The sequence below is a fragment of the Trachemys scripta genome, chromosome 1 (assembly GCF_013100865.1).
Source record: "Trachemys scripta elegans isolate TJP31775 chromosome 1, CAS_Tse_1.0, whole genome shotgun sequence".
NCBI lineage: Eukaryota > Metazoa > Chordata > Testudines > Emydidae > Trachemys > Trachemys scripta.
The window spans coordinates 250,431,355-250,446,710 of NC_048298.1; the positions used below are offsets into that span (position 1 = coordinate 250,431,355).

Below are 15,356 nucleotides of genomic sequence, written 5' to 3' on the forward strand. Positions count from 1 at the left end.
CGGCTTCCATTAATTTTTCTTTATTGCCTGTTACCTGTCCGTGACTTTCACTAAAAATATCCATGACAAAATCTTAGCCTTACTAATGGAATATGAAAGAATGACATTAATTTTCATGTTCAAGATAATGTGTATACATCCGCTAGAGAAATAAAAATGAGTATAAGTCCCACTATTAGAGAATGTGTACAAGAAAAATAAGCAGACTACAAGTATGCTTATTTTATGCATTATATCAAGGTACATTTTCACCTTACCTCTCAATTAGGTCACACAGGTAATTGAAAGTATGAACAGCTTCTTCTTTGTCTTCATGTAGTGGAAGCCATGATAACCAGTGTGGCAGGACTTCCTCAACATTTACACAATCAGGTTTGAATTTCATGATCTTCCCTACAGCTGAAATACAGTTCTCTGTTGCATTGACGTTCTCTTTGGTTTTGGCATCTGGTGACTGAATAACTCTCACCAGCAATGGAAGGGCCTCTGTAAAAGTGCAAAATTAGGAAAAAACCTCATGTATAACCAAGTTAAATGCTTGCACTTGAGCAACAATAGTGTTGCACACTAGGGCACTAAACCTTGCAGACACACAACTTCAGATATGGGTAGTTTAAAAAATTGAGTCAAATGCAGTTTCAAATAATTCATCTGTTTAAGTCTCCCTGCTTTTTTTGTGGCTTTCTAATCTTTACATTTTAAAGAGGATTTCTCCCCCGCTGCCTTGTTGCTGTGAGAAAGGCATAAAAAAAATGTACTGACTATGTAAAAAGCACACAAAACTGATTGACTATTCAAGGGAAGCAATGAAACTGTCTGCTGCCAAACATACAAAGTTAACCTGAACAGTAATAAAACATTGTCTATAGCCCTTCAGCTGTGGTAATGTTACTTGTAATGGGTAGAAATTTTTTAGCTATATGCATTTTTAAATTTACAGTCTCAAAACAGCTTAGTAAAAGTATATAAATGGCAAAGTTCGATTAGATGATCATTTCTCAAATGGGAGTCCTCGAGGGTACTCCAATAGGTATGCGGGCCCTGCCGATTAACTCCTCCTCCACCCTCCCAGTGCCTCCTGCATGCCACTGAACAGCTGTTCCCAACATGCAGGAGGCACTGGCATGGGGCACGCTTGGGGGAGAGGGGAAAGAAGCAGGGAAGAGGAGGGGCCTGGGTGGAGCGGAGCTGGGAAGAAGCGGGGTGGGGGTAAGAGCCTTGGTGGAAGGGCTGGAGTGGGGGCTGAGCAGAGGGCTTGGGAGTCCCCGAAAAATTTTAAATCAAAATGGGGGTCCTCGGGTTGCTAAAGTTTGAGAACCACTCAACTAGATTAAAAACCTGATGACTCAGAATACATATTGAGCAAGAGAATATATGTATTTGTTATGTGTATGCATATGCACGTTACATATATGCACTTCCTAAAATAGGCAATAAAAAAAAGTTCAGAAGGGCCAAATTATCCTGTCTGCTAAATCCATTTTACACCACCCAGATGACAAGCAGAAATATACTCGCCTGAAAAGGCTAGAGAAGGTGGTTACTTACTTTGTACAGTAACTAGCGTTCAAAATGTTTTGTCCCTATGGAGGCTCCATTTCAGGATGTGCATGTGCCCACGCATGCTTGATTGGAGATGTAATCAGCAGTGCCTGAGGGTCCGCACTTGTGTACTACATATTCTCATGCTCCAGTGTAAGGGTATATAGGGAAAAGCAGACCCACTGCAGCTCCAATTCCTTCTCAACTACGAAGTCCAAAAGAATGACTGAAGCAGAGGGCAAGGAGGGTAGACAGTAGTTTGTCCCTGTGGGTGCTCTACCTGAGAAGTCCAATTACTGTAATTACAATCTAATTAAACCTGTCCCTTGATCAGTTATCCCTGTGGTGCTCCACTGCAGGAGATTCTCAAGCAGTACATCAATTATGGAGCAGGCTGCTCAGGAGGTGGATTCAATATGGAACATAGACCAGAGTCACCAAAAGTTACGCTGGCTCTGGAAGCATGCAAAACAGCATAGTGCTGGAAAAACATATGCATTGATGACCAGGTTGCAGCTTTGCAAATATCCAAGATGAACACCTTCTTCACTAAGGCTACAGAGGTAGACTGGGCTTTGGTGGAATAAGCAATCACTAGGACAATGATGTACCTCTGAGGCATTGTAACAGATTAATAAGCATCCCAACACCCATTTAAACAGCCTTTGGGAGGAGATTGGATCCTCTTTCATTCATTCTGTGATAGTGATGAAAAGTCTAGGAGAAGCCCTGAAGGGCTTAGTCCTGTCAAGGTAAAAAGCTGGAGCTCTTCTTATGTCTAGTATATGGAGATTAGCTTCTTCTCTCAAAGAGTGAGGGCTGGGACAAGACACTGATAGATGAGTGTCCTGATTAACATGGAACTCTGAAGATTACCTTACGTAGGAAATGAGGATAGGAATGTAATGTCACCATGTCATGATGAATACCATGTACAGTAGGTCAGCCATAAGGGCCCAAAGCTCTCCTAGCCAAGGTGATGGCTATAGGAAAGATCTTGAAAGATAAATGTGACTAGAGTGGCCTCTTGTGGGATTCCACTTGCCCCAAGCTGTAAAGTCTTGAAAGTGGAATGGAACTCCCACACAGACTTTTTGTCCCCAACACCTGTTGAGAGAAGTTGAGGACCATCTGGGGTATTGATACCCAATTGGATAAACTGTTTACTCCATGTGTAAACTGCTCTTAACCAGGCTGAAGACAATGGGAGTGTAGTCTTGCCAACAGTGTTACAACAGGGTATAGGCTGCTATGTGGCCCAGGAATTGAAGGCAAGCCTTTTGTTGTGGTGTGCAGGCTCTGTTACATTGTAAAAACAAGACTGGACTTTGTAACGAACCTGCCTGTGAGAAAGCATGCTCTGAAGGTAATGGAGTCCAGAGTGGCCCCTATGAAGTATATTTGTTTTGTGTGTTTCATCGTAGACTCTTCTCCATCGAGGCAGAGACCCAAAGAGTGGAACAGTGATAGGGCCTTGTCGGTTGCTGACTGTACCTTCAGAAACAAGGGATCCTTCAGAAAGCCAGTCATCCAGACAGGAAAAGACAAATATCCCCATCTGATGGCAATGGGCTACAATAGCTAAGAGAACTTGGATAAAGGCCCTTAAGGTGGTGGAAAGGCCAAAAAGATAGGACACAGTATTGGTAGTGGTCCCTGCCAATCTCAAAACAAAGGAAACACCTGCGTGAGGGGTATATATATGAAAATAAGCATCGTGAAGATCAAGGGAGACAAATCAATCTTCTAGATCCAGAGGGAATTATTACTGAGAGTTACCATTCTGAAACGCTGCGAGAGGATGAAGGTTTTCAATGTCCTGTCTCCAACATCCATTCTTCTTGGGGACTAAGAAGTACTTCTTTTCTGATGAAGTCCAATGGAACAGGTTTGATCGCCCCCATAGTTAGAAGGGATATTGTCTGTTTTAGGACAGCCCCATAAGAAGCGTACCTGAAGTGGGATGGAAAGGGAGGATGGGGAAGAGGGAGTTGAACTGAATGGAACAGCCCACTGGAAATCCTCCAGGATCCATCTGTCAGAGGTGATAAGTTCTCAGGCAGGCAGGAAATGGGAAAGGAGCACTATAGGGCTGTTGAGGGGGGATTGGTATAACATATGATCTGAAATGGGAGACAGGTCATGACTCTTGGCCAAGTGGTCAAAACAACTGTTTTGAGAAAGTAACTGACTTATGTAACTGGAGGATAGCCCTTTCTTAGAGAATCTGGGCTTCTTTCTGAGAGGTTCCACAAGTCTCATGGGCTATAGTGGACTGGGCAAGCCTGTGGAGCTGCCTTTCCAGCATACTGAATTTTCTTTTTGCTGCAGGTCTGTAGACATTGAGGGATTGCAATGATGCCCAGCAGTCTTTTTGTGAATGGAGGGACCTGTTTGCAATGTTCCTAAACAGCTTAAGACATAGGAGGGAAGGTTCTCCTGTGTTTTGTACTTTTTGGAGTAGGTTGGAGGATTGGAACCAAAAACTCAACACATGACTATAGCAGTAGCTATATAGTGCATAGCTGCATTGGCAGCATTGAGTGAGGCCTTGGCAATCATCTGGCTTTCTGTAATGGGGGTTTGAAACTACTCCTCTTAGTCCTGTGGCAGAAGTTCAATAAAATGCAAGAACTTAGAATATTTTGGGAAATCATATTTTGCTATCAGGGCTTGGCAGCTGGCTACTCTGAATTGCAAAGTGGCAGAGGAGTAACTCTTCCAGCTAAAACGGTCTAGCCATCTCAGTTCCTTGTCAGACGGCACTGATCTAGACAATGGCGTTGTCTGTTCCTTTTGTTAACACCATCAACAACCAAATAGTTGGGGGTTCAGTGGGAGAAGGTACTTTGAGCCCTTGGGGGTGAATATAATATCTTTTCATCAAGCCTCTTACAAGTGGGTGGTATGTAGCTGGAGTTTACCACACCACATGGGCTGGTGACATCAGTGTGGTTGATGGGCAAGGTGATTTTGCCTTGGAGAATGTCCTGAAAGAAATGCTGAAGTTCCTGCATCTCTTCTAGCAAGATTTGTAAGGCCTCTGCAATACTTTTCATAAATTCCTGGAAGGCCCTGAAATCATCTGCATGGGAAGGGGAGATAATTGAGTCTAGTGAGGAGAAGGATCTGTGGGAAGGGGGTGTTGGCCACTTCTGCACCTGGCTCCTGCTCCTCTGGAGAATCCCCCTGTGGGATCAGACTTGGTGTTGGTGGTTGCTGTTCCCTAATGTGCACTCTGACATGAGAGTATCCTTTAAAACTGCACACCTTAGGAGGCCCACAGTTTCCAATAAGTCCACTGTGGTTAGATGCAAGGAAAAGGGGGTAGTACTCCAAGATCGTTCCTGCCAGTGTTACCAAGTGCATCTCCTGCTGGGAGCGTCTTCCTCATGATATACCCCAAAAGAGGAAAGGTAGAACTGGAAGTTGGAGGAACCCTGAAGTGATACCTAACAATCAGTGCAAGTACCATCAGAAGGGCAAGGTGTTGGTACCAGTGGTCGTGTTGGTACTGGGAGCCAGTGAGGGACCAATAACCTGAGAAGGGATTCAGACTCTTCCGAGAGCCAAACATCTTCATGGGAGAGGAACCTAGATGGTAATGGATCTGGATCGCGTTCCTCAGGAGTCAGCACATTGGGAGGTACCAGAGACTGTACTGAAGACTTGGGCACCTAGGTGTTAAAGGAGTTCTTATGCTTCAGAGGCACTGAGTCCAGTACTGATGATACTCCTGTTAGTTGCTGGCTGGCTGGTTTCTAGGTACTCAGAGAACTCTTTTGAACCTGTACTGGGGTCTCTGTTCCAGAGGGGGATAGAAGATACAGTTCTCATACCAGGATGGAGTTTGAGAAGGTGACTTCTCCCTCCTTTTGTTTTTTGTTCTGGAGAATAGGGTCTTTTTTTGGTGTTCTGGAAGACTCTGAAGGGCCCCCATGGTCACTGTGGTGCTCTGAGCAGCTGAAACTGATGTACCAGGGAAGGATTGGGGGAGGGGAGGGAGCAAGGAGCACCTCAGATCCTGCAGATCTCAAAGAAGGTTTTATAAGGAGTTTTACTCTAGCCTCCTCAGCTTAAATCTGCCTTTGAATGCAGTGCAGATCTTACATTTGGAAGGGACATTGAGTCTCTCCAAGACAGCAGAGGCAGCCAGAATGCCTGTTGCTGCAGGAGAAAGCCCTGTGGGCAGGTCTGACAGTGCTTGAAGCCTGGAGTCTTGGACATAACTGGTTAGGAAAGGCTGCAGATTGAGGCCTATGCTGAATGAGTTTCCTAACAAGTTATGTTGAATGATAGGCCCAAGTTGTGGGAAAAAGGAAGAGAAGGGACACGACCCCCCACAAATTGTGCTTAATATTTTAAAAAGAAAATACTAAAGTAAAGAACAAATAAGAAAAAATTAGCAAGTTACCCACATAGCTAAGTGGAAACCCAACGCTCCATCTTGAGCCACAAACAGCTGAGCAGGAATCGGGAGTGGCAGTGGGTCCACTCTTCCCTATATATCCTTCCTTCAGAGTACGAGAATGTGTAGGGTGAAGGAGCAGACCCATGGATGCTGCTGACAAAATCTCCCACAAAAGTGCATGGGCAAATGCACGTCCTGAACTGGAGCACCCATAGGGACAATTAGTTGAAGAATGAACAGTCATCTTCAGTAACTGTGTTCACGTGAATTCCACTTCTGGTGCACATGCACCCCAAGCATATGACAAATTGTTTTTAGCTACCAGTGTCTGTTGGGACTGTGCCTGCCTCTTGGATATTTGCATGGCCCCCCACCACAGAGCATAAAAACGGAGCAGGCCCAACAATTCCTCAGTTCCATTGCCAGTAGTACAGCATACTGTAGCTATAGCATTCTGTAGAAGCAGGTAAATAGAGTGAGTTGTGGAATCCACCTGGACAACATCTTGAAGAGCTAGTTACTGAAGACCATCAAACTTTATTTCCAAGTGATTTTCAGCATGGATTCCTCTTCTAGTGACTAGCAAGCAGTTACCTCAGAACTCTGAGGTAGGTCTGGGAGTCCTATTTAAACAAAAATTGTAGCACTGCTCTACCAAAAAGGACATCTGATCTTGAAGCACTAAGGAACAGTGCTAGATAAAAGTGTGGACTGATTCCCTGTAGCCATCTTGCAAATTTCTGAAATAGGAATGCTTCTTAAGGAGGTTGCCTGATCCCTGATGGAATAGGCTTTAACCTGCCTGGGTGGCACACACATTAGCTACCACATTCTAAGACAGTTAGATACTTACATAGACAACCTTTGGGTGGAAAAAGCTTGACCCTTACTACTGTCTGCAAAGGCTACAGTCTGGGGGAGCTCCTGAAGAGTCTTGTGCTATCCAGATCATATGAAAGAGCCCAGACTACATCCATAGTGTGCAATTTAGCTTTCCCCCCAAAGCAGGTCTTGGGAAAGAAAAATCAATTGATTAATCTTCCAGTTAAGTGAAAACTGGAAACAATCTTAGGCTGCACCCCAAGTTATTTCCAAAGAGTCACCTTAACTTTATGGAACACTGTAGAAGATAGATCAGCCATAAGGCCCTGAATTTCCCCTATCCTATGAGCTGATGTTATTTATAAGCTGTCATGGGATAAGAGGGAAGGTCCTCTCATGGATTGGTAACTGGTTAAAAGATAACAAACAAAGGGTAGGAATAAATGGTCAGTTTTCAGAATGGAGAGGTAAATAGTGGTATCCCCAAGGGGTCTATACTGGGACCAGTCCATTACAACGTATTCATAAATGATCTGGAAAAAGGGGTAAACAAAAGGGGCAAAATTTGCAGATACAAAACTACAAGATAGGTAAGGTCCAGGCAGACTGTGAAGAGCTTACAAAAGGATCTCTGAAAACCTGGTGCCTGGGCAACGAAGTGGCAGATGAAATTCAATGTTGATAAATTAAAAGTAATCAACATTGAAAAACAATCCCAACTACACATATAAAATGATGGGGTGTAAATTAGCGGTTACCACTCAAGAATGATCTTGGGAGTCATTGTGGGTAGTTCTCTGAAAACATCCACTCAATGTGCAGCAGCAGTCAAAAAAGCAAACAGAATGTTGGGAATCATTAAGAAAGAGATAGATAAAACAGAAAATATACCGTCTATATAAATCCATGGTACGCCCACATCTGGAATACTGCATGCAGACATGGTTGCCCCATCTCAAAAAGATATATTGGAATTGGAAAAGGTTCAGAAAAGGGCAACAAAAATTAGTAGGGGTATGGAATGGCTTCTGTATGAGGAGAGATAAATAAGACTGGGACTTTTCAGCTTGGAAAAGACTTCTAAGGGGGGATATGATAGAGGTCTATAAAATCATGACCAGTATGGAGAAAGTAAATAATTATTTACTCCTCCTCATAACACAAGAACTAAGGATCACGAAGTAAAAAGGTAAAGCTGCTAAGGGCTCAAAAGGGGGTCCAAGCACAGCCCCAGACAATCTGCTAGCCAAAAATAATGTGAGCTGACATATATGGGGTGCGTGCACACTGGAAGTAGAAGCCATGGGGACAATCACTCAACGAACTTCACCAGCACAAATGAAGCCAACATAATTGTCTTCTGCGCCACATGCCCCATGCCTATTTCCCTTCCCAGCAGAGGAAGTATGGAAGAGGCAAGAAGGCGTAGCCAATCGGTTAGTTTTATCATCCATTTATCATTGTACTTCGTGTTATGGTCCACTCATATAGATGCATAGATTCTAGGACTGGAAAGGACATCGAGAGGTCATCAAGTCCTGTCCCCTGCCCTCATGGCAGGACTAAATGTCTAGACCATCCCTGATAGACATTTATCTAACCTACTCTTAAATATTTCCAGATATGGAGATTCCACAACCTCCCTAGGCAATTTATTCCAGTGTTTAGCTAAAGTTCCTAACTGTCAGGGTGGTTAATGTCCAACCTAAACCTCCCTTGCTGCAGTTTAAGCCCATTGCTTCTTGTTCTATCCTTAGAGGCCAAGATGAACAAGTTTTCTCCCTCCTCCTCATGACACCCTTTTAGATACCTGAAAACTGCTATCATGTCCCCTCTCAGTCTTCTCTTTTCCAAACTAAACAAACCCAATTCTTTCAGCCTTCCTTCATAGGTCATTTTCTCTAGACCATTAATCATTCTTGTTGCTCTTCGCTGGACCCTCTCCAATTTCTCCACTTCTTTCTTGAAATGCGATACCCAGAACTGGACACAATACTCCAGTTGAGGCCTAACCAGTGCAGAGTAGAGCGGAAGAATGACTTCTCGTGTCTTGCTCACAACACACCTGTTAATGCATCCCAGAATCATGTTTGGTTTTTTTGCAACAGCAACACACTGACTCATATTTAGTTTGTGGTCCACTATAACCAGTGGTGAGCTGGAGCCAATTCGCACCGGTTCGCGCAAACTGGTTGTTAAATTTTGAAGCAGTTTTAGAACCAGTTATTAACCCGCCTCCCTGCGAGGGGGCGCTGCAGCTTTGATGGGCTCTGGCCGGGAAGTGATGTAATTCCTCCTCCGGCTGCCAGGGGTGCTGCGCTGCAGGAGCCATGTGGGCTTCCACCTGGCCCTGCTGCTGCTGCTGCTCCCCTGACCCCTGGGGCTCCCGCTGCTGCCTGGGGTCCCCAGTTGCTCTGCTGGGCCTGGGCTGAGTCCTGTTGCTCGGGCTGCTCGGAACCGCTCTCCCCGTGAGTACCTGCCACCCTGCCCGCAGCCAGCCCCTGCCCTGTCTCCAGCCAACCCCTGCCAAACCCCCGTACCCAAAGCCAGCCAGTCCTGCACTCCTCTGTCACCAGCCAGCCCCACACACCCACACCCTGCGGCCCTGCCCGAAACCAGCCAGCCCCACACCCCCACCCTGCCTGCAGCCAGCCCTTACCTCCAGTCAGTCCCAGCCCTGCCTCCAGCCAGCCCCACACCCCCCCCACCCTGTCTCCAACCAATCCTGCAACTTCCTGTCTCCAGCCAGCCCCACACCCCCTGCCTCCAGCTAGCCCTACTCCATGCCCCTGTCTGCAGCCAGCCCCATGTCCACTGGTACCCTGCAGTTCCCAGGGCAGTAACCCTGCACACCTGCTTCAATGAGGGGGGCAGGGAGCAGCTGGGACCCACACATGTGCACACCCTAGGGTGACCAGACAGCAAGTGTGAAAAATTGGGACGGGGGGGGTAACAGGAGCCTAAATAAGAAAAAGGCCCAAAAATCAAGACTGTCCCTATAAAATCAGGACATCTGGTCACCCTAGCACACCCCCAGGGAGTGGCAGGGACCCACACATGTGAAACGGATCTCATTTCTAGTTCAGGCCCATCTTTTTTAAAAAGAAAAGAACTTTAGGTAGGGTTAACATACATCTGTATTTTCCTGGACATGTCAGGCTTTTTGGTTCTTAAATCACTGTCCGGGACGAATTTTTTAAATTTAAAAATTCCTCCTGGGAAAATATGGACGTATGGTAACCCTATTGGTACAAAAAATACACACTGTGGCACATCCCTTAAAATCAGAACTTTTTATAGGGAACCGGTTGTTAAGACTTTGGTAGCTCATCACTGACTATAACCCCTAAATCCCTTTCTGCCGTACTCCTTCCTAGACAGTCTCTTCCCATTCTGTATGTGTGAAACTGATTGTTCCTTCCTAAGTGGAGGACTAAGCATTTGTCTTTATTAAACTTCATCCTGTTTACCTCAGACCATTTCTTCAATTTGTCCAGATCATTTTGAATTATGATCCTATCCTCCAAAGCAGTTGCAATCCCTCCCAGTTTGGTATAATCTGCAAATTTAATAAGCATACTTTCTATGCCAATATCTAAATTGTTGATGAAGATGTTGAACAGAGCCGATCCCAAAACAAACCCCTGTGGAACCCCACTTTTTATACCTTTCCAGCAGGATTGGGAACCATTAATAACTACTCTCTGGGTATGGTTATCCAGTCAGTTATGCACCCACCTTATAGTAGCCTCATCTAAGTTGTATTTGCCTAATTTATCGATAAGAGTATCATGCGAGACCGTATCAAATGCCTTACTAAAGTCTAGGTATACCACATCCACCGCTTTTCCCTCATCCACAAGACTCGTTATCCTGTCAAAGAAAGCTATCAGATTGGTTTGACATGATTTGTTCTTTACAAATCCATGCTGGCTATTCCCTATCACCTTACCACCTTCCAAGTGTTTGCAGATTTCCTTAATTACTTGCTCCATTATCTTCCCTGGCACAGAAGTTAAACTAACTGGTCTGTAGTTTCCTGGGTTGTTTTTATTTCCCTTTTTATAGATGGGCACTATATTTGCTCTTTTCCAGTCTTCTGGAATCTTTCCTGTCTCCCATGATTTTCCAAAGATAATAACTAGAGGCTCAGATACCTCCTCTATTAGCTCCTGAGTATTTTAGCATAGCTAAGGGGGGAGCGGGGCAGCGGCCGCTCTCCCACCGAGCACAAGTGTCACCTTTTCAATTTCTTTGCGCCTTTTTAATTTTTACTCACCTGGCGGCGCTTTTACTGACTGGGCAGCGCTCCAGGTCTTCGGCGGCGTGTCCTTCACTCGCTCCGGGTGTGTTCGGCGGCACCAAAGGACCTGCCACAGAAATGCCGCCGAAGACCTGAGGAGCGAGTGAAGGACCCGCCGCTGAACTGCCACCGAAGATCCGGAGCGCCACCCCGTCAGTAGAAGCGCCGCTGGGTGAGTAAGAGCACCGCAGTGGGTGGCGCCTTTTTTGGTGATCGCTCCCCGTTTGCTACACCTGGCTACGCCACTGATTCTAGGATGCATTTCATCAGGCCCTGGTGATTTGTAGGCATCTAACTTTCCTAAGTGATTTTTAAACTTATTCTTTTTTTATTTTATCTTCTAAACCTACCCCCTTCCCACTAGCATTCACTATATTAGGCACTCCTTCAGACTTCTCTGTGAAGACCGAAACAAAGAAGTCATTAAGCATCTCTGCCATTTTCAAGTTTCCTGTTACTGTTTCTCCTTCCTCACTGAGCAGTGGGCCTTCCTTGTCCTTGGTCTTCCTCTTGCTTCTAATGCATTGATAAAAAGTCTTCTAGTTTCCCTTTATTCCTGTAGCTAGTTTGAGCTCATTTTGTGCCTTTGCCTTTCTAATCTTGCCCCTGCATTCCTGTGTTGTTTGCCTATATTCATCCTTTCTAATTTGTCCTAATTTCCACTTTTTATGACAACTTTTTATTTTTAGACCATGCAAGATCTCGTGGTTAAGCCACATTTTCTATCTTTCCTACCCAGCGGAACACCTTGCTTTTGGACCCTTAATAGTATACATTTGAAAAACTGCCAACTCTCCTCAGTTGTTTTTCCCCCTCAGTCTTGATTCCCATGGGACCTTAACTATCAGCTCTGAGCTTACCAAAATCCGCCTTCCTGACATCCATTATCTCTATTTTGCTTTATTATGCTATTTCATATATAATCAATGTACGTAAAATAGATGTAAGTACAAGATTGACAAGTATTTAGGAATGATGATTGTGTATTAGGTATATAAGTACAGCATGGCTGGGATGCAAGGCCTAGAGTCTGAGGCTTGTAAGATTTTAGCTTAAGCCTATGGCCTGGTATGGCTAAGAATGCTTGACATGAGAGGGTGACCTAGGAATAATTCTATGCCAGTAAAGTTACAAGATTACTGTAAAAGATGTTCCAACAGGTGATGTTACAGAAGAATAGACTGCAATGGACAATTGTCCAAGACCACAAGATACCTGATTATCATGGAACATCCTGCTCTGACCTCAGGTTACTATGGACACATGTTGTGCATAGATGCTAATAAGAATAAGGGGAAACTAAGAAACAAACTATGAAAAACAGGCCACCCCAATATTCATGGGGTGGGGAAGTACAGATAAGGAAAAGAGCATATGCATAAGGCATTAGGTGTGGTCAGAACAACAATATAAGAGGTTTCCTGGTTGGGTAAAAGTAGGAAGACCCCAAGGGTTGTGCCCGCCATGGCTTCCCGCCGCCCCCATTGGTCTAGAGCGGCGAACCACGGCCGATCCTGCAGACGCGGCAGGTAAACAAACTGGCCCAGCCCACTAGGGGGCTTACCCTGGCGAGCCGCATGCCACAGGTTGCCGACCCCTGGGGTAATTCAGATCTATAATTTTCTAGAAAAATAGCGCCTTAAGCAATTAAATTAGAATATCTAAACTTCTACAAATCCCTCAGAAGTGCCTACACTTGCTTCTGGAATCAGTCCCTATTATAATAAAGCAGCTAGTGAAATCTATGGACAATGGATACAAGATTCAATATTTAAAATCCTTAGAAACTAAACTGACAACCCTTTTAGCACTACAGGGACTAGCCTGCTGTTTGTTAGTGGTTCATGTTACATTATTACAGTTTGAATTAAAGCTTTGTGCCTACTCTAAATTTATCAGTTCTTCAGTCTAGAAATATTGCTCCCAATCAGTTGTGTATAAATAGTAATATAGGTCTAAATATAGCTTTCTAGCCAACTCCTTCAAATATTTGAAGGTACCAAATGTCACATGTTCATATTTGGGTCACAAATGTTTAAGGAGAGGTGACACTTTAATCTCGTGTCCCATTTCTGTTCAATATCCCTAATGCACATGCCCAATAGTCACGAAGTGTCAGCTTTGTGTGGCCTTCAGACTGGACATTAACCCTTCCTACCAATACTTTCCCCAGAGCCACAGTGTGTTCCCCCTTTATTTTATTCTAATCGTCACCAATAAAAATGGAATTTTTTGGACACATTGATCCTTACAAGTAGTTATCCCATAGGAGAATGAATGCATTTTTAGACAGGCAAATCTTAAATTCAGGAAAGGGTTTAGTGTTTGGCGATGAACATTAAAAAATTAACTCTTTGGGCAGGCCCATATTTTTACCATTTACAGGAGTTATTAATTTAATGTAGAGTGGATGAACAGCATTGTTTGCATATATTCACTAAACCTAGAAAAGATTCTTACTTTGAATACCTCTCTTCAGTCAAGTCCACCTCAAACCAAGTTATACCCAGCAGTCACATTAGGATGTGAAATTAACATCCCATTAAAGTGCATGCAGAGGTTCAGCTCTCTCATGGTGCAACTGTTTCAAACTACTACGGCAGACTCTCCAAAACAGAACTACACTATTATGAAAAAGGCTGCGAGTTTGTCACAAAGGTCACAGATTCCATGACTTTCTGTGTCTTCTGCAGCGGCTGGTGCGCCTGGCTCAGGGACAGCTCAGGCAGCCCCTGCGCCAGACGCACCAGATGCTGCAGTCTCAGGCCCCCACAGCAAAGTTTGGGTGCAGGAGGGGGTTGGGGCACCGAACAGGGTGAGGTAGGCAGGCTCTGGGCAACATACCTGGGGGCCTCCCCAGACGCGGCGACATCCCCTTCACACAGCTGCTAGCTGGAGAGTGCTGGCTTGGCAGCTCTCATTGGCTGGAAACTGCAGCCAATGGGAGCTGCAGGGGTAGTGCCTGCAGGAGGAGGCAGCGTGCAGAGCTACCTGCCTACACCTCCACCTAGCAGCTGAGTGAGGGGGATGTTACCTGGGGGGCTTCCCAGAAGTGGTACGTGCTACCCAGAGCCTGCCTCACCTCATCCGGTGCCCCAACCCCTTCCCACATCCAAAAGCTGTTGCTGCTGGGGGAGAGGCGCGGAGCTAGGTAGGGAGCTTGCGGCCCTGCCAATCCCCACACAGCACCAATGGGGGTCCCAGGCCATGCGTTGCCACCCACTCCCCTCCCTGCCACCAAAGGAGCCAGGCCACCCTCCCCCAGCACCCATGGGGCCCCCAGGCAGCCCCCTCCCCCCAAGTTTTATTCACTGGTATTTTTAGTAAGAGTCATGGACAGGTCACAGGCCATAAATTTTTGTTTCCTGTCCATGACTTACTAAAATACCTGTGACTAAAACGTAGCCTTATTTATGAACATGTGCCGATTTTAGAACCGAAACTCAGTGACCTATCTGGGCCACAGACTTAAATATAGTGGTACCTTTTAAGAGTATATCATTCCGGCTTGCTTTGGGACTTGCTTCTCCCCTCACCATTCTACGATCATATTTAGTTGCTGATTTCATAGTTTGCCTCCAGATTTGTTCCCTGCAGCCTATTTTCCTTGTTCCCCTCCTACCCTATTCATCTTGGATTTCCAGTGCTTGAGTCTTTCCTCTCCATAACACAACCACCCTGCCATTGATCAGGGTCTCCCAGATTCCAATCTTTGGTCTACTCTTGGGCCCAAAATGTCCAAACCAAAACCAGGTGCTGCAGCTGCATAATCTGTTGTGGAGTCTGACAAATCTCTACGTGCAATTCCAAAGCCACAACAGGAACAATGTCTGGACCAAACAGTAGAGAAATATTTATTACAAAGAGACTAGCTGAAAACATGAATTTCTAATACTATAGCAAAAATCTATGGAAATACTAAATCCTTGGGAATCCACAGATTCTTATGCAAACAATTTTCATTATGCCTAGTTACAGCATGATTTTTCCACTGCAGCATACTTATTAACTTTAAAATTAATTATATTTAATACATCTTGAAATACCTAACAATTAGTGTTTGTGAACTATAATGAAGTAAAAATAAAGAGCCAATCTACTCAAATATACTAGGCCAGGGGTAGGCAACCTTTCAGAAGTGGTGTGCTGAGTCTTCATTTATTCACTTTAAGGTTTTGCGTGCCGGTAATACATTTTAACTTTTTTTTTTTTTAGAAGGGGTCTCTCTCTAAGTTTATATTATATAACTAAATTATTGTTGTATGTAAAGTAAACAAG

At 44.7% G+C, this 15,356-nt stretch overlaps 1 protein-coding gene across 2 annotated transcripts in view; it reads right to left on the bottom strand.

Annotated features, from left to right (window-relative positions):
- The window catches only part of IPO5 (importin 5), a gene marked incomplete at its 5' end in the record, with an annotated part of 84,272 nt that overhangs the window by 9,831 nt on the left and 59,085 nt on the right, over positions 1-15,356 (bottom strand). For both annotated transcript variants that reach the window (XM_034758233.1, XM_034758232.1), the window contains 1 exon segment: positions 258-486. In XM_034758233.1, the coding sequence (XP_034614124.1) occupies positions 258-486 (229 nt within the window).